We start from the raw sequence: 21990 nt of genomic DNA, 5'->3' as shown, positions 1-21990 counted from the left end.
TGACATAGATCGTAGAAGCTTTCACATTGTGAGATGATCGTCCTGAATTTCTGGCATTGTAAGATATTTGTCAGAGGCCATCTTTAGTCCGACCAGTCCTGATTGATCCTCTCTCCCAGAGCGACGTAGGACCGCCGTTTTGGAGCCTGGACCACTGATATGACCACGAGTGATTGTCTATCTGGGCAGCTTAGAATTGTACAGTCTGTAGCTGGCTTCTCACGATCACGGGTTGATGATACAGTAAAAAACTGGTGGTTAAAAACATATATCAAAATAATGTTTTTGTCTCATTGATTTGAATTGTACGACGGAGGATTAGGGCCATTTACATTTTTAATTTTTTTTTTATTTCGAGATTAAACCTTAAACCTTTAACCTTAAGACCTTATTTGAGTAAATTTACGTCCTTTATTCTCTAAATTAACGAGTTCGAGACCTCAAAAATGAACAAAAAGAGCATGATTTAATAAAGAGAACTCAGAATCCTTGTATTTAAGAGATGTAGTTTATAGCAGAGTGTTTTCTATGAAATGTGTCTTTGTCTCCCGTACACCAATCTAAAATGTACTCTCTTTTCATTCTGACTGTACATGTTGTATTTTTCTTCTTCTGAGAAGCGGATGTTACTCTGAACCTTCATTATATGAAATGTAAGGACATGTTCTTCATGTGTGACTAACACAGAACCAGGGTGCTAGGCGCTGCATGTTTAACGAGTGTAACATAAGTCTTAAGTGTGAGCAGTTGTTATCACAGTAATACCTTAAGGTTTCTCACCCTTATTATTTATATAAGAGACCCAGTTCTTTGTTGAGATTCTCCTACAGTACTAGAGAGCCTTTCACTCATATCATATTCAAACCAAACATTCAATCCAAATATTTTCAGTCTGCAGTCTGCACTGTTTGCTCGGGACTGCTGGAGGGTTTCATTCAGCTGCAGGGGTGTTAAAATACGATGTACAGGATGCAGACGTGGAGGGGTCTGCACCAGGGTTTCACACCAGAACAAACTCACCGCAAATAACATGGCAATCAGACTCAAGTGCATTTTAACCGAACCAAACATGTTTCGGTGTGAAAACAGCTTTAGAACGGGTTCTAATTAGGGATCTTCAGCCTATATGTTATCGTCTCATAGCGACCCCCTTAGCCTTGTAGGCTATATATTAGTCTTTGCTTATTTTGTGTTACATTTGATGTTGTACTTTTGTACATTGAGAGCACAGTTCACCACAGCCAAATTCCTTGTGTGTGTGAGCATACATGGCCAATAAAGCTGATTCTCATATTCTGCTTCTTTGATATATCAGCAAACTGGATCAACACGTCTACAGTTTTTTGGATTTAACTTTAGTCTTTCCGCTTGTAGCATTAAAAAGTTGAAACATGTCAGTGTCTTTGGACTAAACAGTGCACAATATTTATCATTTTGTATTCATTTTTAGCCTCTGATCTCTAAGTGTCCTCTTTCCTCTTTATGCTCCTTATTGGGCTGAAAATGACCCAGCAATAGAGAGAAAACTAAATGGTGTATTTCTGTGGGCCAGCATAGAAGTTTGCATCACCATGCATCTGTCTAAAAAGCCAATGGGATTTTTGCATCGGATTTTGGATCATTGCAGAAAATAAGCTCTGTGGGACACACATGTTTATTATGCTTTCGTGTTTGGTTCAGAAAGATAATATTCACATATGAACGCCACTTTTATACGGTGGCTGGGAGGTGTCAGGCGAATGCATTTACAAAAAAAACACTTGGCAAACTCCACAACACGAACGCAAAGGAGCCGCAACACGATCACAAAATGTTCATGAAAGCTCCACCCAGAAGTCACAGAGCTGAAACATTCGAGTGTTTTTTCAAGGCCACACAGATCCATCATATTCATCCTCATATTGCGATCGGTGTCAGATGTTAAACTCAGTAAATGCCCGGTCGATCAACACTCAGAACAATTCTCCTCGGATGCAAAATAACGCCTCTGTGTTTTTTTGAAGACAGCTCGGCATGGTGGGAGGGCAGGGGAGTGTGGTAGCCTAGCAGGGGGGCTATGTCAAGAACTGTTAGGAAGAAAGTCTGCACGGTTACATGAATCAGTGATAAAATTAGATTGTATTTGGTCATCTTTTAATAAAGCTGACAGTTTGAGGCCTGTAGTATGAAAGAGGCTGTTTAACCGTGTGATTAATAATTTCTCTTCATTGCAGCACGCCGTGTCCAAGGTAAACGCGGGGTGAGAAGAAACAAACAGTAGCAGAGAAATGTCAGGAGAGCTAAGTGACGAAAGAACGAGTTCAGCCGAGAGTTTGTTCCTTGAAGCCGCTGACAGAGAGCGCATGCATGTGTTGTGATCAACACGTTCTTTGTAATGAAGCTAATGTGAATGTTTGAAGTGTTTTCCATTAAGCACAAGCGATTGTGGGAAAACTGTCATTGTCATTGCCGGCTTTTAGACACAACCCCCCCCCCACCCCCCCGTTTAGCCTTGTATTGATTATATACAGTCAAAGGCAAGGATCAATTAAGTGTCCTTTGTCTCCAGAGGGCGTGAGGAGGCAGAGAAATAAATAGTTCATATATAACGGAGTGATGTGTCAGGTTACCAACAGTAGCATGCTGCTTCTCCTCACACGCAGCTCTTTGTGTTTTGGACCTCTCCGCCTGACATATATAACAACATGTCTCCACGGCCACATGACGCACGCTCCCTTTAAGAGGCGGCCAAACGTTGTGTTTGGATGGAAACAGGAACTGACTCCACTGACAGCTGTTGAGAGCTTGAAAGCTATCGTACTTGTGTTAAAATGGAAAAAAAAAGTAGTAAAAGAACATTAAAGGTCTGGAAACACAACAGATTTTAAGGAGATGCTGAAATGTCTGCCTCGGAACAGAAAACCTCTCTCCAAAGGGTGAACATGTGCTTTCTGATCATTTCCGATGACTCAGAAATGTCCATCAAGGCACTCAAACTCACTCTTTATCAAAAGTACAACTACTGAAGAGCTCCATGATGCTGGATTAAAGGCTTTTGAAAGAAGCATTCCCTCAGTGCTCCATCTCCACCATAAACTTTAAATATTAATGGATGAAGAATTCAGAAGAAAAGATTCAGTGTGTGCAAGTGATGACAACAACTAATCAGACCTAATTGTTTTTTTGTACCAGGCTGTAAACATGTTAATCTCTGCTGTAAAAACGGCATTTTTGCCAGTCATGTGTTTGTGACATCCTGTGTTCCTGCAGCCAGCCTCTAGTGGACTCTCAACAAACTGCAGGAGTTTGCACTTCCACATTGGCTTAATTTTTCAAGACCGGAGGTTTCTGCTTGGTCTACATCCACCCCCTCCCCTCTGTGCTCCCTCATAAGCCACGCCCCTCACTTAAATGCACGAGCGCCGTTGCTCCCGAATCAGACCTCGGCTCATCTCTTGCATTGTGTAGAAACTACGTCGTCTCATGTCTCATTCAACGCTAAGTAAGCTCACAGTATAAACTCCGTCATCGGTGACACTCTTTGAGTGTCGGCTAGAGCACGCAAGAGGTAGAGAGCGAGCAGGGAGACAGGGAGGCGCCTGATTGGTTCATCAGATTGGTACCTCTTGGCAGACATTGGTCAAAGTTTTTACAGGCTAACAACTGATACAGATGACAGATTTTCTTTGTTCCATTTTCAGAGAACATGAGTTATTAATTTCTGTCAGGACCTAAAGACAATTTCAACCAAACAAGTGGATCTGGAGGAAATGACCAACCCTGCCTTTACCAAAGAATCCTCAACTGAGACCACCAGAAAAGAAAACTTCAACTGCTTAATGTAATTTAATTTAACAGTTTTCTGCCTTTTTCTCTTCTTTGAGAGCACCAGTCGTGCTGAATTTTGCAGAAATTATCAAAGGGTGTGTGTGTGTGTGTGTGTGTGTGTGTGTGTGTGTGTGTGTGTGTGTGTGTGTGTGTGTGTGTGTGTGTGTGTGTGTGTGTGTGTGTGTGTGTGTGTGTGTGTGTGTGTGTGTGTGTGTGTGTGTGTGTGTGTGTGTGTGTGTTGCTCTGCAGGTGTGTTTTGGTCAGTGGAATTGTAATAATGATCTTATCTCTAAACCTTTGAGCATCAAAGCATCAAAAGGGAAATGGGATCTTCTGCTCATTTTTGTATTTAATTCTGTCTCATTTGATCAGCGTGATATTTCCAAAAGTGACTTAACCTTTTACTCATCAGACTCTTTGGTAGAAATGCAACGATACCCACAGAATAATGACAGTAGCCCCGGTATCACAGCTCCGATCGGACATAGAGCGAGGAGGATGTGGTACACGACATGATCTGCAGACAAAAAAGCAGGGAACATCAGCACCTTGTCAACAATATTAGTGCTTTTCTGAAAAGTTAAAGAGATTTTCAACTTGAAGCGCTCGGAAGAAGGACACTGGGTGCCGCGCCTTTTCTCCGGGCATCCGTCTGCAAACTATCACTCCTCATTGGGAACAGTTGAAAACAGAAGCCGGCACTCAGAAAAAAATGGACACAGGCCCTGATGCAATAATAGAGATGTAATATCTTAAAGCTCCCATATTCTCCTCACGTTCACCTTTCATGTTGTCAGTCTGTGAAACCTTTAGAGCAGCTTTACATGATCTTATTTATCTGATAGCGGCGTCAGTAAGATCCCGCATTTCAGCCTCTGCCTGAAACGGTTTCAGCTGCTGTCTCTTTAAGGCCCCCTTCCCACATGCCCACTGTCTTCTGATTGGCCAGCTCTCTGGAAGCCTACCCGGGGTGCAGAACGCTGCAGGGCTGCCAGGGGAGGGCTGCTCTCTATTGCTGGGAGAAGAGAGAATCTATGTAAGAGGTTTCACCGGCTCATATCGGAGAATTATCAACAACAAGCCGTTTAGCGCCCTCTGCAGACTGATGCTGGGATTACTTCAACATACGTCAACCTCATGATCTGAAACTTTGCCCACGTTTATTTTAAGCTTCCAATCATTGTAACACTATATGTGAGTTTTAAAATGTTGATCAGAATAATAGGTCGACTTTAAAATGCTCTAAATCATCTTCTGTCTTTTTTATTTTCAAACAGAATCTCCTGTCAACACAAAATGCTGTTTGCATGATTTGACTGAAGTTTCTGGACTGAATCTTGAAATGTTCAAACAGAAGAAGAACGAGTCCTGTTTTCAGTCCAGACATGACAAATTCACCTCCTCATCTCTATCGCCAGCAGGGGTTTGATGAGCCATTTATAGAGTGACTAATGTTCATGTCATTGATGTATTTTTGCTTCTCCTCTTCTCTGTCTGTTTCGCTCCAAATGATGTCTGGTCAGCATGTTGTTCCAACATGTTACAGGCAACGTGTTGATGTCGAAGTGACACTTGTCCTCAAGTGTTCCCACAAATGTAAACGTGCCAGAATCCAGAAATCTATCTGAGTTTTAACACAATACACCTTCTGCAGTTTTTTTCTATATTATTATTTAGTATTTTAACCACAGCACAGATGGGATTAGTAAAGCTCAATGTATGCCTACCCACCTGCTCCACTCTACCTGTGAGCTCTTTGTGCATTTGAAAAGTTATTCAAAAGCTAAAGTTAGTGAGCTGATGGTACAAGTGTGGCAGAGAAAGGCAGTGTCTCATCAACGCTCCCTCATGTACTCCACCGGCGTTGTCAAGCTTCTTTCACACGTGATTTCCAGAAATTGCCTGGACATACGTATTACCTTCCCTTTTCACACACATGTCAGAGGGAGACTGTCAGCGTCAGACACATTGACACTGCTCAAAATACTCTTTATAGCTCAGGCAGCGGAAGGCGCCTGTGTCGAGTGAAGGAGGAGGAGGAGGAGGAGGAGGAGGAGGAGTGTTCAGGAAAGGTTCATTTAGTCTCCTGCCTGAAATCTGCGTTTTGTGCATTTTCTGCCTTTATTGGAGAGATATGTCAGTGGATAGATTCGGAAATCAGGGAGAGAGAGAGAGGGGAACGACGTGTGAAAGGAGGCACAGGTTGGATTCCAACCTGGGCCGCCTGCTTGGCAGACTACAGCCTCCATACATGGGGCGCGCGCACTAACCACTGCGCCACCAGCGCCCCTTGGCAGAACTTTTTGGAAAAAGATTGAGCTCTGAGCAGTTCTGAACTATAAGCAAACATTTGATGTTACCTCGCCCGGGCACAGAGACGGACAACTTCAACAGAACAGCTGAGCGAGGCGGGAACTGAATGTTAGTTGTAAGGCGGAGGTGGAGGTCCATTTGAGACAGCACCCTCTAGTGGTTACATTGTTTAATGTCCATCACAAAATAAATGAGAATAGATTTTATTTGTAGCACACTTTTCCTTGAACACAAATCTCAGAGTGCTGCAGAATTGAGTAAACATAATCATGAATCTAGGGTATGTGTCGGTTCATATTTGTGCTGAGCTGAGAACAGGGCAAGGTTGCGAACTGCGTCCAATAGGAGGGCAGATCAGATCCCACAAACAAAACCAAACTCAGACAAATCGCCAGACGTTCTGTTGGAGTGATCGGCTGCCTGTTTGTTCTCATTCTTGTGATTCTCGGTGCAACTCTCCCCAACAGGCTGTCAAATTGCTCCCTCTGAAGCCTAAAGTTCGCCTGGAAGCCGTCGTTATAGAGATGCAGTTTCTGAACGAGCCTAAACTTCCCCGAAATCCTGTCGTGCCCCGAGGATTTCATGAACACACACCCTCTTCTTCTCGTCTCCTTCTAGTGGACAGATACATTGTGTATATTAAGAGTAGCTACTTTCCCGACTATCGTTTGGGTTGCCTAGCAACTTGTGCCCAGGATGGTCTCAATCCTATCTGAAAGCCCCTTAAAGCAGAGACAGTCCGCAAAGTCGAAGTAATTGCCCTGCCTACTCGCTCGCTGTGACTCTTCCAGACCTGCTGCATCGACACGTTCTCACATGCAGCCCACCTTGGTAATAAGACATTTTCAGGACGGTGGTGCATGTGTGAAAGGGGTTAAAGTCAGGCAGAGCATGCCCCTGTGTGTTTTGGGATGTGGCTTTCACATTTCTACAGACTGATAATCCTAAAATGTAGCTACTCAGGCCGTTCTTTTAAATTGCAAACCTTAGCTTTAATGATGCGAACATTTGATATTTTCTAGTCAACATGGGGTTCCTGTGTAAGAGACACACAATGTTGTGCTCCTTGTTTTGAATTCTTTTGGCATAAAAAAACAATCTGGGGATGTTGTGAATACATATTTCTGGCTTTGCACCACAAAACACCCAAGTTGTTCTTTTGCTTTCTGCTTTAGCTTGAGAGCTCTTGCTTGTATGAGGTTGATGATGTGTGTATGTGTGGGCAGTGCATGCAGCCTTACTGACTGGGGTTTAAGCCTTGGATGGAGAATCTCAAAAAAGCAGAGTGTGATGCATGCGAGCCCTTCAGTAATGTGCAGCCTCTTATCTGGCCTTGTGCGTCTGTGGCTCTGCAGAGCAGCAGGAAATGTGGGTTAGGTGGGGGTGGGGGTTAAAACGTGGCACTGTATCTTTTTCTTCTTTTTGAGAAACATCATGGGAACCAGGCTCATTCAGAAATCCACCTTTTTTCTTTTACCACCTACCATGTCGCAGTTTTTACTAATTGATTCCCGAGGTTAAAGCTCATCATGCATCCCGTAAACAGTCAGTACATTTATTATTTAATATGTGCATATTTAGTAGACTTAAAGGCATGTTCCATAAGTGGAAATATGATCAAATGTAGATTTAAATGTAAATATCCCCACTTGAGGAGACAAATACACAATCCACCGTACAAGAAGAAAACATGTTTTTGTTTTTTTTGTGGCATGAAATATTTCAGTGAAAATATGTTTCCTGTCCCTTGAGGCTAAACACTCAAAAGCACGATATCTCCATCCAGCTCTTGTTCCTCTCTAAATCCTCCTCTGTTATGTGAGTAAAGGACGTGAATATGGAACGTCTTTCTCTGCTCAAAGCTACAAAACGAATATGAAGGCAATGAGGATAAATAAGAAAAAAAAAAACAGTAAAACGGACTATAGCTGTATGTCTCTATCCATCAATCCATCCATCTGCAGTGAGTGAAATGATAAAGTGACCTTACTGTATGATCAGACATTAAGGAAACATGCTATGTTGAAGTGCTGGCTTCTCTGACAACAATACAGCAGCCAGTATGTCCTCCTTCTAACTTTAGATTCTGCTCCTGAATGCTCTGGATTTGTTTGGACCAGAGAAGGTAGACGGTTTTAAGGCACCCCCTTAAGAGCAGTTATCAGGTCAACAGGTGTTGCAGCGATGGAAGCGGTCAAGAGAAGTGGTTCAGATAGAAGTGATTGTACCCGACCTAAAAAGCCTCTGCATGTTTCTAATAAGCTCCACGAGCAGAAACGTGCTCAAACTAGGATCAATATTGGAGATGCTTTTGAAAAATGGAGAGAGGTTAGAACACAGAAAGGTTTACAGACCGATGCAGAGCTGGATAAACACTGAAGCTTCAGAGTCCACCACATGACAACCTGTGTGAGCATCAACTCTACAGAGGAGGGGGGGGGAGACAGCTCTCTATAATGTTTTGAATTTGGACTGCAGTACCCATTTTAAACACTAGGTGTCAGAATTACATATTGCTCTTTGAAATCCAATAAATATAGAATATCAAAAATCATATTCAGGGTTCTTGTGTCAAATGTCAAACTCCAGTTTCATTTCAAGATAAAACCTTAAAAAAAGGTTTAATGTGTTTTGTATATATTTTTTATTGGCCTCTAATGTAAGCTGTAGCACAATCCAGTCAATAATACTGCTCATTGTTTTCTGTCTTAAAGTTGCTTTAAGACACACACCGGCCACCGTATCGATCTGTTTTTGTGCATTTTCTGCAGAAATGCAGATATGGAGGAAAAAAAGTGCAGATGTTGAAAGACTTCCACCATTTGTAATTGTTCTGGGATAAAAAACGCCTGCTTGCGTGTTTACGCCGTGAGTGTGTCAGCCTTTCTGAGCTGCAAAGCCCACAGGGTGTGCGGCGCTGGGATCCCTGAGTTAATAGATTTCCATCCCTGGTGCTTTGAGTGTGTTGATCTCCTGCTGACGACTTCACACTCTGCTTTAAGCACAGAGATTGGTGGGTTGGAGGGGTGGGCGGCTTAGAATAGAGCCTCCTTAACACTGCAAACATTTGGTTAATGTACCTTATTACTCCCCCATTGAGCTGAATTTCACTTTCCATTCACATGCTGCTACAAAAGCACTCCTGAAATTCAACGTCTCGCACGGGCCATTGATATTTGTGCTAACAGGCGCAATTTGTTAAATCCCACAAAGAAATATTTGTTTCTTAATTTCCCCCCCCTCACTGGCCGAGGAGGATCAAGGGACCCTTTAGGAAAGCCTCCGATGTTAATTAAACTGTATGTTCGGTGTTAATTCTCTCCTCTTGTGATCTGTGCTCTGCTGCTGTATGTTTTCTTTCCAAACATGGATGCTCCCAGCCATCGGCGCTGCACTGTTTGTTGTGCTTCCCTTGTGCGCTTGTCTCTGTTTTGTTACTCTACGTTCTGAGCTCAGCATCACACAATTCTCCTTCCTCCACGCTGCCGGCTTCTTCCTCCTCCCCGTGTCTTCCTCTCCCTCTGTAGATATATTTGTCTTTCTCTATCTTTGCCTCTCTACTTCATTCGGTTTCCCCTTCCCACACACACCGAGTGTCCTTGTACTGTGGGCAGCCTACATTTGCACACAAGCAGTTGAGACAACTTTTTTTTCATACCACCAAGCCACTTAGCAGCTTTATATAGCAACTACCCAAGGAGAGGATTAACAGCAGGAAACATCAACTGAATGGCTTGCAGTTATATGGAACTCACACACATACACACACACACACATACTCCACACTCATTGTACTACTCACTGAGCCTCTGCCAGCGCGCTCTGCACCCTGCCATCCACCTTTTTGTGATGCATTATTATGTTAGTCATCCAGCGAATGCTCTCATCCTTATGGGATTGTGGTGTAAAGTGTAGCCCTGCTTTTCATCACTTTGACTGAGCAGAAAGCATTTTTGACTTTGAAAAATCCGGTGGAGCCTGTGTGTGAGTGTGTGTGTGTGTGTGTGTGTGTGTGTTTGTGTGTGTTATTTGATCTTTTGCCTCGATCAGGTGCGGAGGGGTGTGTCGGCTCGATGCTCGTGGGGTTGACCGTTCTCTTCTTAACCGGAGAGAAATCACGTTTGCTGGTTCCGCACACTCACATGCATGTGCACACAAATGATCTCTCACACACACACACACACACACACACACACACACACACACACACACACACACACACACACTCTGGTACATTCTTCATTATCATTCCAGAGCTGATAGGCTCTAATTATCTGCCTTGCCTCTGATTAGTCTCTCAGTAACAAGCTAATTAGATGGAGCCTTGTAAAATCATCACCAGCATTACCACAGAGACACGGTTGGGAAAGACACCAACAAGCAGAAGGCAGGAATGTGTCTTGCTCTGCTCCCCGCCAACATTTGATAGTCAACTAAATGTTAAGTGCTGAAGCTCTGATTTCTTTTTGATTAAGTGCCTTTTAAGCCTCTTCTACTTTGCAGAAGAATCTTTATCCCCTCATATTATTCATCACGCTGGGATTGTTCCGTCTTACAGGGCAGGATGATCTGGCTTAAAATGCATAAACTGCTGCTGTCGACATTTTAGCAGATAGCATCTGAACATTGATTAGTTTCTCTGCCCCCACGATACAGTGGCTATTTATCCAAAACGATCTATCGTCAGATCCGAGTCAGAACTTTTCTCTCCGCAGAGCAACTTTAAAGCCTGAGCAGAAAGCGAGATTAATTCTCTCCTCTAGCTTCTTCCGTCCTCTGTTATTATCCCTCCAACAATCCTTTTAGGAGCTGTCACACACTTTATAGCTATTGTGTTACAGTTGTGAACACTCCACAGCTAGTCTGGAGCGCAGCACGGTTGTATTTCCCATCAAAATGCATCTTAACTGTAAGCCAGTTAAAAAAGAAATAGGAGTTTGTGATCTCAGCTTCTGCTCTCGGACTCATTTGAGCGAACACGAGGTGCTGTAAAAGATTTATTAGGCCGATTCATACAGTTTGAATGCTTAATATCGTTTGCTGTGTGCATGTACTTCTCATCGCCAGCGTATATAGTTTTCTATAATAGCCTATAATCTTCTTTTTAGAGACAATATGTCACAGAAAATTAAGAAAATCAGCAAATTAGAACGTTTCTAGCAGCGCCGGCACATCTGTTGAGTCAGCCTTCAGCCAGTGAAAGGATGCAATGCTAACTCCTGCTGCTTTTGTCTGGGATTAAAGGGAACACATATAGCCTGTGGTTACACACAGGGGAGCCCTTACATAATAGGATTTGAAATCCATAGTTACTTTTAGCCCTCAGGTTACTAAGGTGCCGCGTGTTTGTGTGTGTGTGAGTGTGATGAGAAGGCTGAGGTCGACAGAGACACGCTAATGACAGCTGTACGTCAACATGTGCATCCATGTGTCTGGCTGTGATGGGATGACTGGCTTGTTTGTCAGATGTGGTGATCATAACTGTGTGTGTGTGTGTGTGTGTGTGTGTGTGTGTGTGTGTGTGTGTGTGTGTGTGTGTGTGTGTGTGTGTGTGTGTGTGTGTGTGTGTGTGTGTGTGTGTGTGTGTGTGTGTGTGTGTGTGTGTGTGTGTGTGTGTGTGTGTGTGTGTGTGTGTGTGTGTGTGTGTGTGTGTGTGTGTGTGTGTGTGTGTGTGTGTGTGTGTGTGTGTGTGTGTGTGTGTGTGTTTGTCCTGGACAGGGTTCTTCTACTCCGGGGGTGAGGCAGATGGCCTCTGTGGATCGCAGCCTACTGAGCTGGTTGGCAGCTCTTCTGACATTCCTTCATGCCACATTGACACAAGATCACAGCCAATATTTGCTGAAATAGTGTCTTAGCTCACAATGGGGTGACTTGCTCCACTTTGCAGGAATAGACTGTACACACAAAGTGCCCTAGATCTGGCCTGTGGCAGTGTCAGGAGTTTTTTGTGCACATTGTTTCCAGATTTTGTCATTGGGTTTAATGTGGATAACGAACCCCTGCCATCAGTTCCAGCTAAAGGCACAGTCAGCTCCTGTCATAGAGACTGCAACGCAGTTGTACACCGCTTCTCTTTGGGCGCTGCTGTGCACTCTAGCTGTCTGGCCCGGCTCAGGGTGAGTGAGTTGGTAATTGGATTTCTGGAATCTTCTTATTCACTCCAGTGATGCAGTGTGCAGGCGACAAAATGCCTGCAGCCATGAGGCTTCATCCCGAGGCCCCTGAGGTGAGATGAAGGTAGCCTTACACAGACGTGCTCGATGAGACTGTGGCTGAGGCGGTCTCCCATGGGAGCTGGATGTCTGGAAGCCTGGTTGGAGCCCTGATGGAAAAGGTTTGATGACATCACAACCAGCAACCTCCACCTTGGGCCCAAACAGCCCTCCTGACATCCACTTAAACCAATCTCCCAAACCTGGCAGCTATGTGGAAGCAAAAGGGAAGATAGTGCGCAAAGTGCTGTGTTCAAGATAGGGCAGTAATTTACTTTGACCAAAACTGAGCTGAATCCAGATTGCATTGGTTTCAGGTCCATGTTCCTGATAGAAGAAGCTCTGAGATTTATTCTAATATTGCATGTATATCTTACATACCTTCACCATCAGTGACTCGCTGCCTGTCACAGCGCTGGGTTCCCCTGGCTGCTTGTCTCCCTTCTACACACACAGTTACACGACAGCTGTCACTTCCAGTAACCACAGCTTCTCCACTATCTCTGCACTCCCCCCCCAGGCCCAGACTGGTACCTGAACAAGGTGAGGCTGAAGATCACTGATGTCAACGACAACATCCCTGAGTGGAATATGAAGCCGTACCCGTACCTGGCTGTGGTGTCCCCTGAGGCTCCCGCGGGGACGTTTGTCTACCACCTCCAGGCCCAGGATGGAGACGAGGGCAAGAGCGGAGAGGTGGAGTACTTTTTGTCGGATGGTAAGCTTCCTGCTCTTTGTACACACACTCACTCACATGAGATGTATAGGAAGGAAGTGGTATTAAAATCCTGCTAGGCTGTGTTGTTGTTGAAATAGGTTGACAGGCTATAGCGCCTCGGAAATAAACACAACTAGTCAGACACCAGCACAGCCGCTCACACAGACAGCCACAGGCGCTCACACATTCATTCATGCATTCATACACTCTTTAGGTGTCCATTAGTTTCCGTCTCTCTGTCACCCCGTCTCTCTCTGTCTCTGTATCAACGCCACTCTCTCTCTCTCTCTCCACAACACTCACACACACACACACACACACACAATCGTACACAGCCAGAGGCCTTCACACATTTGTTTACGCACTTATCATGCACTCATGTCTATCTGTCTGCTTCTCTCTGTTTCATGCACACAAAATCATGCAAACACACACACACACACAGACACACACACACACACACACACACACACACACACACACACACACACACACACACACACACAGTGGGCTGCTGGAAATCTGCCAGCGTTGTAGACCCCCCGGTGCTTGTGGGGATAGAGGTTTGCTGGCATGTCAAAGATGGGGGGATGTGCTAATCTTGCTAAAGGGGCTTTACAAAACACTACAGACTTTGCTTTGACTCACATTAGTGTGTTGCACAGCTGCCTGATGTGAGGTAAACCACATTTACCACAATGCACCCTGCATGGTCTGTATGAACACGATAAGAATTCGTGTAAGCACCGAGGTTTACCTCTGAAAGCTCAAATTAAATACCGAATAGTTTCCCCTCAAAGTAATCTAGACCCAATTTGAAGATTTCACATGTATTTATTTAACCCTCTTATCTTGTCTTTAAGTCTTAAGTCCTCCGAGGATGATTGTAGGCGGCCTTTTGATGTGCCAGGTCAGTCTGTCTGACCTCATTTTTCAGTGTTTAACTGCAGTGAAAAAAGTTGATCTTTTATTTAAGCGCTGCCCAGAGGAGTTTACACACGCCGCGTCTTTCTTTGAGGCCTAAGACGTGTTGAATGCATTTCCTTCCTCATAAAACATTTGTAAAGTCCATTTTGAAATATAAAAAAAAAAAGAGTCTTGTTTACACACTTTGAAGTCTTTTTCGCTTCCTCTCTCACCTTCGTAAATTTACTGGAGAGTTTTCGCCTCAAACTGTCAACCCGTGGAAAAGTGTTAAGAAAAACAGGAAGTAGGATGTGAACTGTGTGCGTGACACAAACAACAAACATGATAAAGAAAATGCTCCTTCCTGTCACTCACTGTGAATAGTGTAAACGTTACAGTTACCTGATGCAGCAGCTCTCCAAGTCATCATGTAACCCTCATGTAACCGCCACCAGCGCCCCTAAAAGCTATTTAGGGGCGCTGGTGGCGCAGTGGTTAGTGCGTGCGCCCCAAGTATGGAGGCTATGACCTGTGGCTCCTTTCCTGCATGTCATTCCCTACCACTGTCCACTGTCATGTCTCTCCATTAAAGGCACAAAAAGCCCAAAAATAAATATATATATATATATTTATAAAAAGCTATTTAAAGGCTTTATATGTGATTTTTCACACTTGAATATAATAGAAATCAAGTATATCCTCTGAAAATAACTCTGTGAGTAATGACTGTCTACAATGGGTGTAACACCCGAGTCCCACTGTCTGTGATGTTTTCAGAGTTTTTTTTTTTGTTTGTTTACATAGCCGGCCCGACAGCTGACTCCTCCCCTCGCAAATAAAAGTTGTTTAATTGAGGGACTAGAGAAAAGAAGAATAACATACTGTACTCACTGCTTAACTGTGTTTCTAGATCACACTTATTTCAGGTAAATTAACATGCAGTGTGAAGATACGAGCGTAATAAAGATCGCTAGCATTAGCATGCTAACCCACAATGCACCACAAGTTGTTTTGGTTTCATGCTGGATCAAAAAATCGCATATAAAGCCTTTAAAGCAACATCGATGTTTAAGAAAGAATGCATGATTTTGTAGTCCAGTAGATGTCGCCCTTGAGCACCAGCATGAAACCAAAACAAACGTTTGGCCACACCTCCTCCATACTGAAACCTCCGCTCTCCTCTCAAAGGAGTCAAGTGCAAGCGTTGTACAGAATTGTCCTCGGCTCGAGATGAGCTACAATCACCTGTGTCCTGCATTGTTGTGTTAGCATGCTAATGTTAGCGCTCTTTAGTTAGCTCGTAGCTTCACATTGAATGTAAATTGACACAGAATGAGCATGATCTAAAAACTCTTACATGACATCCAAATAATCAGTGAGTATGTTCTTCTTCTTCTCTCTACTTCTTGACTAAATCAGCTTTTATACACAAGGGGAGGAGCCGGCCGTCCCGTCCATGTAAACACAGCTCTAACAACAACACAGCCAGAGGGACTCGAGCTTCTCACTCATTGTAGACAGTCATGACTCAGAGACACATTTACAGAAGATATACATGATTTCTGATATATTTATGTGTAAATTGTCGCACATTCTTCCTTTAAATGATTGCGATGGCTTCCATGGTTGCATTACTGCCGATTGTGTTCGTTCTCGTTTGCTCCCCACATGGACAGTTTTCCTGAGTTCCTCAAACGCCAGGGAAAATGTTAGTGGACAATAATGCTCTCTAAAACAAATATCAAAACGCTTCCATGGGGGTCAAGACACTTACCTGTAGATTTTGCATTCTTATTCAGTCTATAAATAGAGATTTAATAACTGTGAAGCATAAAATATAAACATGGTGATTCTTGTTCATGTATTTTCAATATATTGAAATTGCCAAAAAAATCCCTTGTAAACATTCAGAAGAAAGAAGTTATTTCTTTGTCCTGCACAGATTTCATGTAAGTGATATAGAGCGCATAGCTGAGCTACACTTGCAGCTGAAAATGATGATTGTAGCACACCAGTTTACTTCCTGTCAGTACAAATCTAGTTTGTCAAAATGTGCGAGCACCCCTTCAGCAGTTTCCAGAGCTGCAGAGTGAAGCTGATACGTCAAACTGTCACAATGTTTTTACAGTGTTCATAGAGTCAGAGGTTTGAAAAAGTGCCATGTGCCAGCAGACTGCAGGCGTACAGGTCCCATAATAGTTTCCTTAAGGTGGACCACGATAACAGACTCAAGGCAAACATTAAGCGAGCGCTGAGGTCTGTTTTGGCTCGAGTCCCAAAGAGGTGAGGGTGGTAATAAAACAACGAGAAGCCCTAAAGGCTAGACTACACCACAGGACTGCACTTCATACATTCATAAGTATATACACGTTCAAAAGCACTTAAATAGATCAAGAACTGAATGATAAGAAAAGGCCAGAGGGCTACAGACAGGGCAGAGTGTCAGATAATATGGAAGTAAATTATTTTAAAGCAGTAGATCTCAGCTGGTCTGGCTTCAAGGCCCACCAGCAAATCACTACACCATTTCTTTTGTTAAACCAATGAGATTTCTTTCAAGAAAAACATGTAACAGAAGAACAAAAAGATTGAACACGTTTGAGACAATTACTTTTTTCTGAAAACAGCTCCGAGACCCACTTTGGGTTCCTGACCCTCCTGTTGAGAACCACTCCTTCAAAGGTGCCATGTTGATTTGAACCACTTGTATGGCTAAATGTAATAATTTAACAGGCTACCCCATTTGGTTTAAATCACATGCACGTGCAGCATGTGCAACCTCATGCAGGTGCAGAATGTGCAACCTCATGCACATGCAGCATGTGCAACCTCATGCAGGTGCAGCATGTGCAACCTCATGCAGGTGCAGAATGTGCAACCTCATGCACATGCAACATGTGCAACCTCATGCAGGTGCAGCATGTGCAACCTCATGCAGGTGCAGAATGTGCAACCTCATGCACGTGCAACATGTGCACCTCATGCAGGTGCAGAGTGTGCGACCTCATGCACGTGCAGCATGTGCAACCTCATGCACGTGCAGCATGTGCAACCTCATGCAGGTGCAGTGTGTGTGACCTCATGCAGGTGCAGAATGTGCAACCTCATGCAGGTGGAGCATGTGCAACCTCATGCAGGTGCAGTGTGTGTGACCTCATGCAGGTGCAGAATGTGCAACCTCATGCAGGTGCAGCGTGTGTGACCTCATGCAGGTGCAGTGACCTCATGCAGGTGCAGCGTGTGTGACCTCATGCAGGTGCAGAATGTGCAACCTCATGCAGGTGCAGAATGTGCAACCTCATGCAGGTGCAGCCTGTGCGACCTCATGCAGGTGCAGAATGTGTGACCTCATGCATGTGCAGCGTGTGTGACCTCAGGCAGGTGCAGCGTGTGTGACCTCATGCAGGTGTAGAATGTGCGACCTCATGCAGGTGCAGCGTATGTGACCTCATGTCCGTGCACAAGCATGCAAAGGATGCAACACGCACCTGAAAATAAATCCTTACAGTTTTCCAGCGACAATGATGGTGCAAATGAAATTTAAAAAAAAGCATAGATACATTAACAGGGAGCATGAAAATCAGGCTGCAGCTTCTAAACATAGACATAAACAACGTGTGCTCCAAAACATTTGTGTTTCTCTTTCTTGAACTGTGCTTTTTGTTGAGATCAGGATCTTGTCTGCGAGAGAGACCGGAGACAAACAGCTGAACAAAAATAGATGTTTGCAAAAATTATTATATAACTATTAACTAACTAAATAACAATTTTCTTATTTTTATCCTCTCTTACACTCATTTGTCTTGCACAGTTAAAGCAGCCTGCTGACATGCATTTCACTAATTTATAGAACTTTACAAACAGTCTCAGTCTCAAGATACAATCCTGCAGTGAGACTGTTGACCCGGTATGCTTTTAAGTTCATGCCAGTTCAGTACTGGAGGACTCTTCAGCGTGCACACTCTGGATTTAAAGAGTTCTTCTGTCCTCTTCTCCAGCACTGTGAACTGAAGTTTTAAATTAGTGAGGAGATGTGATGTTCTGAGGCAGCTTCAGCAGGAGGCGTTCATTAAAAAGATAATAGCTCGTACTTCCTGTCTTGTTTCTGGTGATGACCAACACGGCAAATTTTCACATTGTGCAGATGTGCAGAGAGATGAGTACAATATTTATGTCCTGAAATGAAAGCAAGCCGGAGATTAAACTGCATCTGTTTTTTTTAGGGTGAAATAAGCAGCATGTTAGTGAAATATATCTGCCTGCTGGTTCCATTGCACACTGATTTTCTTCTTCTACTCAAGAGAAAAATAAGCTTGTCTCTGTTATTAAAACCATTTTAATTATGAGATTTTGTGCACGTCGTTCCACACGAGGATTAAAAGTGAGGCTCTTGTCTTCAACAGATCTACTTATAAGAAAAAAAACTTTCATTTACTTCTACTTGAGCACCGTTGTGTGTTTGGCTTGCAGGGAGATGTGGGCAGAGTTAAACATTCCTGACAATAAAACACTGATTGACTTATCAGTTCAAGTCTGAGTTCAGGCGTTCTTCAGTTTTTTCAAGGCTATATTTCATTAACATTATATCAAAAGACTTTTAAAATTGGCTTCTGCAAAGTGCTTCATTGAGAAGGGAGTCTATTTCAGAGTTCTGTGAGGACCAAGGATACGAACGATACAGTGTGGTGATAAAAGAAAACTCCACAGGGTATATTTAAATGTAGCCATCGAGTAACTGTACAAGTTTGATTTATCCCGTGGTATTTACTGCACAGACGGGGGTTCCCTCAATCCAGAGCATACTTTTTGTTATTTACCGAGACCCAACATGAATCCACCACGAGCAAGAACACTTAAAGGCAGGGTTGGTAATGTTCAGAAACTAGCATGACATTTGAAAGTAGCATTCCCTCAGTGCTCCATCTGCACCCCCTCCCCTCTGTGCTCCCTCTAAAGCCACGCCCCCTCACTTACATGCACAAGCGCCGTTGCTCCAGAAGCAGACCTCAGCTCATGCTTTGAGTGTGGGCTAGTTCACGCAAGAGGTAGAGAACGAGCAGGGAGACAGGGAGGCGTGTGATTGGTTCATCAGATTGGTACCTCGTGGCAGACATTGGTTGAAGTTTTTACAGGCTTACAAACTGATACAGATGACGGATTTTCTTTGTTCCTTTTTCACAGAACATGAGTTATTAATGTCTGTCAGGACCTAAAAACAATTTCAACCCAAATGTCAAAAAATGGAGCTGGAGGAGGTTACCAACCCTGCCTTTTACTGTCAGAAACCATGAACAGAACCAGACTAATTGGTGGACAGATATCAGCTGTGAGTGTCATGGTGGAAAAAGTGAGAAAAACAGGCAAAAAGAAAGTGAGAGAGAGACAAGCCCGGTTCAGACCGATGTTTTTAAGCCGTGATATTTACGCCCCTGTGACGTTTCACCATCAATCTGAACATAGTGGAGGCGTAATGCAGGGACGAAGTGATCCCATCTCTTCAGAGGTAGTGACAGAGGCGTTACAGAGGAGAGGTGGTTTTCATGACATCCAGTCAGACGACAGACACAGTCACCACCACACATGTAAACAGGCTCACATTTTGGTTAGAACTTTTCTGAGCCTGGACTGCAAAAGGTTTACAACAGGAAACATCTCACCGCACTGCTGAAGCTTTTATCAGTCTCTTTTTTTTTAGACGAGTATCTGGACTTGTACTTGAGAGAATGAGCGTTCTTTTCCACCGCTGGCTGTTGTCTAGTTCCAAAGCAAAGCCGATATTGACTTCACCATATCTCCGTTCTGTAAGCTTTACTGATGTGTATCACTGTGATAAAGATATGATGTGAAAACTTTGACAAAGAGGACTGTGTCGAGCTCACAGCCACGTTCACAAACAACACAATCCTTCCTCTCCTTTCTGAGAATCATGAACAATACGATGAACAGCACTTTACAAACGACCTTAAGCTCTGTGCTTGATAAAGACGATGACATTAAACAGAACATACTGAATGTTCAGGCACCTGAGAGTGGAAATGTTTCTCCAAGGATTTTCATTTGTTTGTTTGACTTCCAACAGGTGGAAATGTTTTCAAAGTTGAACTTGTTGGCTTCTGTATGTCGCTGAAACAAAGTGAGCTACCGTGGACTGAGGCTAACGCTTCCATTCAAACCGCTCTGTGGTCAGTGATAAGAACAGCGAGCAGATCTGCAGGAACACGGGGCCGAGCGTTGAGACATTTATTCTCCACGGCTTCTCCTATTGTGGCCCGGATCAGACCTAATTTGTACATCGCTGTGGACAAAAGCGTCTGCCAAATGGATTCATGGAAATGGAAATGCAAATTCAGCTTAAAGTCACTGTTGAATGTGTGCCATACTGCCTGAATACAGAAACAGCCATTAAGGAGTCATTTTAATAAAGATGCTTTATATATCTTAATCCTCGTGTCACGAACAGACTATGAGGAACACGGATGGCGCTTATAAAGGTAACAAATGTTCACAACATTTAGTTTAAATCATTTTTAATCCTACACTGATTCAATGTTTTGATAAATAAATGAGCTGCACAGAAAGATTGTGTTTTGATCTTTTGGACATGATTCAAACCATACATAAAAAAAGATGTAGCGCTGCACTAATCAAACCCAGCAAGACAGACTCACCTATTTTACAATGTGATTTGGCTGGCATTAGAATTCCGGCAGGCAGATCTTGGCTTGGATTGGTTTGGATCTGCTTCTGTAAAAATATTATAATTGTATTTCCCTGCAGGCGGTGACGGCTGTTTTGCGGTGGACAAGAAGACGGGCCAGGTGGTGACCACAGGCCTGCTGCTGCAGAGGGACAGGGAGTACTTGTTAAGCGTGGTGGCTCTGGACGGCCCGGGCAGCCGCAGCGCCCCCGCCATGCTCTCTGTGGTCGCTGGAGCCAGAGCGCCGCAGTTCACCAACAGCAGCTACGCCATCTCCATCCCAGAGAACACGCCGGAAGGACAGCCGTGAGTGCCACACATGTACACACACACAAATAAGGGAGGAGAAAAAGAAAAATTGGGGGGAGACAGGACAGCTGAAGAGAGAGAGGAAATGTTGGAAGGAGAGAGAGGGGGATGACATGCAAAGGGCCGAGGCGCTCAGGCTAACAAACGCAAACCAAAGCAGTGGCCTAAATTGTGGAAATTTTGCAACAACAGCAGGAAACCTCCCTCATGGGGGCCCATTTGACAGCACTCATTCTTGTTGCCATGCAGAGCGTTGCATGCATTTTTGCTGTGAAAACCAAAGTTTGGCAATTCTGGTTGGTGGGGGGGCCTGAGCAGTGATTTGTAAGTAAGGAGGATGATGAAGGTAATCCCCCCCCCCCACTCGCTGGTGGTGAATTTTTCCTGAATATTTCCGGCTGTGTTCTCACATCCACTCGCCCGGACGCAGAAAACGTACTAGCGGGCCGGCAGGAAGAATCCCGTGTAGAGTTTCAGTGAAAAATGTCGCTTTTTGCGTTCACATCTGCAGCTCACTCCGGCATCGTGAGACAATATTTATCCTTTTCAGCTGAAATGACACTCATGTGTTGTCTTACTGATGTCTTGTTCTTTTCGCAGTGAGACAGTTTCTTTGGGACATTTTATTCAAATGTGATTTATTCCCATGTGGCTATCACCAAACACTCTGTCAGATTCTTTATTGTTGCTGCGGTACCTCGAAGAGATCGTCTGATTCTGAGGAAAACAATAAAAGGAAGAAGGAAATATAAATAATACTGTCAGTGTGCCTCGTATTTGTAAACACTGGGATCATAATCATTCAGTGACAGGAGATTTAGTGTCCCGCTTTGTAACAATTAAACCAACTGAAATATTTAATCCTCGGCACAAGCAGCTCCTAAAATAACTGCAGCATGTATGCAGACACACTCCTGTCTGAGGTGTCAATTTCAGAACGCTGTACCTGTGATGATTCATGTTGATGAATATTCATGTGGTCACACCGATGCACTGGAGCATGAATTGAGATATTATCACACGTCATT

The 21990-nt window shown here is 43.8% G+C and overlaps 1 protein-coding gene across 1 annotated transcript in view; it reads left to right on the top strand.

Moving 5' to 3' along the window:
• LOC132973278 (neural-cadherin-like) overlaps positions 1-21990 on the top strand; it is a 112006-nt gene that overhangs the window by 18909 nt on the left and 71107 nt on the right. Inside the window, exons 2-3 of the mRNA XM_061036648.1 lie at positions 12853-13050; positions 20734-20959. Coding sequence (XP_060892631.1) covers positions 12853-13050; positions 20734-20959 — 424 coding nt within the window. The remainder of the gene's footprint in view (positions 1-12852; positions 13051-20733; positions 20960-21990) is intronic.

This window comes from Labrus mixtus, chromosome 4, assembly GCF_963584025.1.
Source record: "Labrus mixtus chromosome 4, fLabMix1.1, whole genome shotgun sequence".
In the NCBI taxonomy this organism is placed as follows: Eukaryota; Metazoa; Chordata; class Actinopteri; order Labriformes; family Labridae; genus Labrus; species Labrus mixtus.
This window is presented reverse-complemented; position numbering and strand designations above follow the sequence as displayed.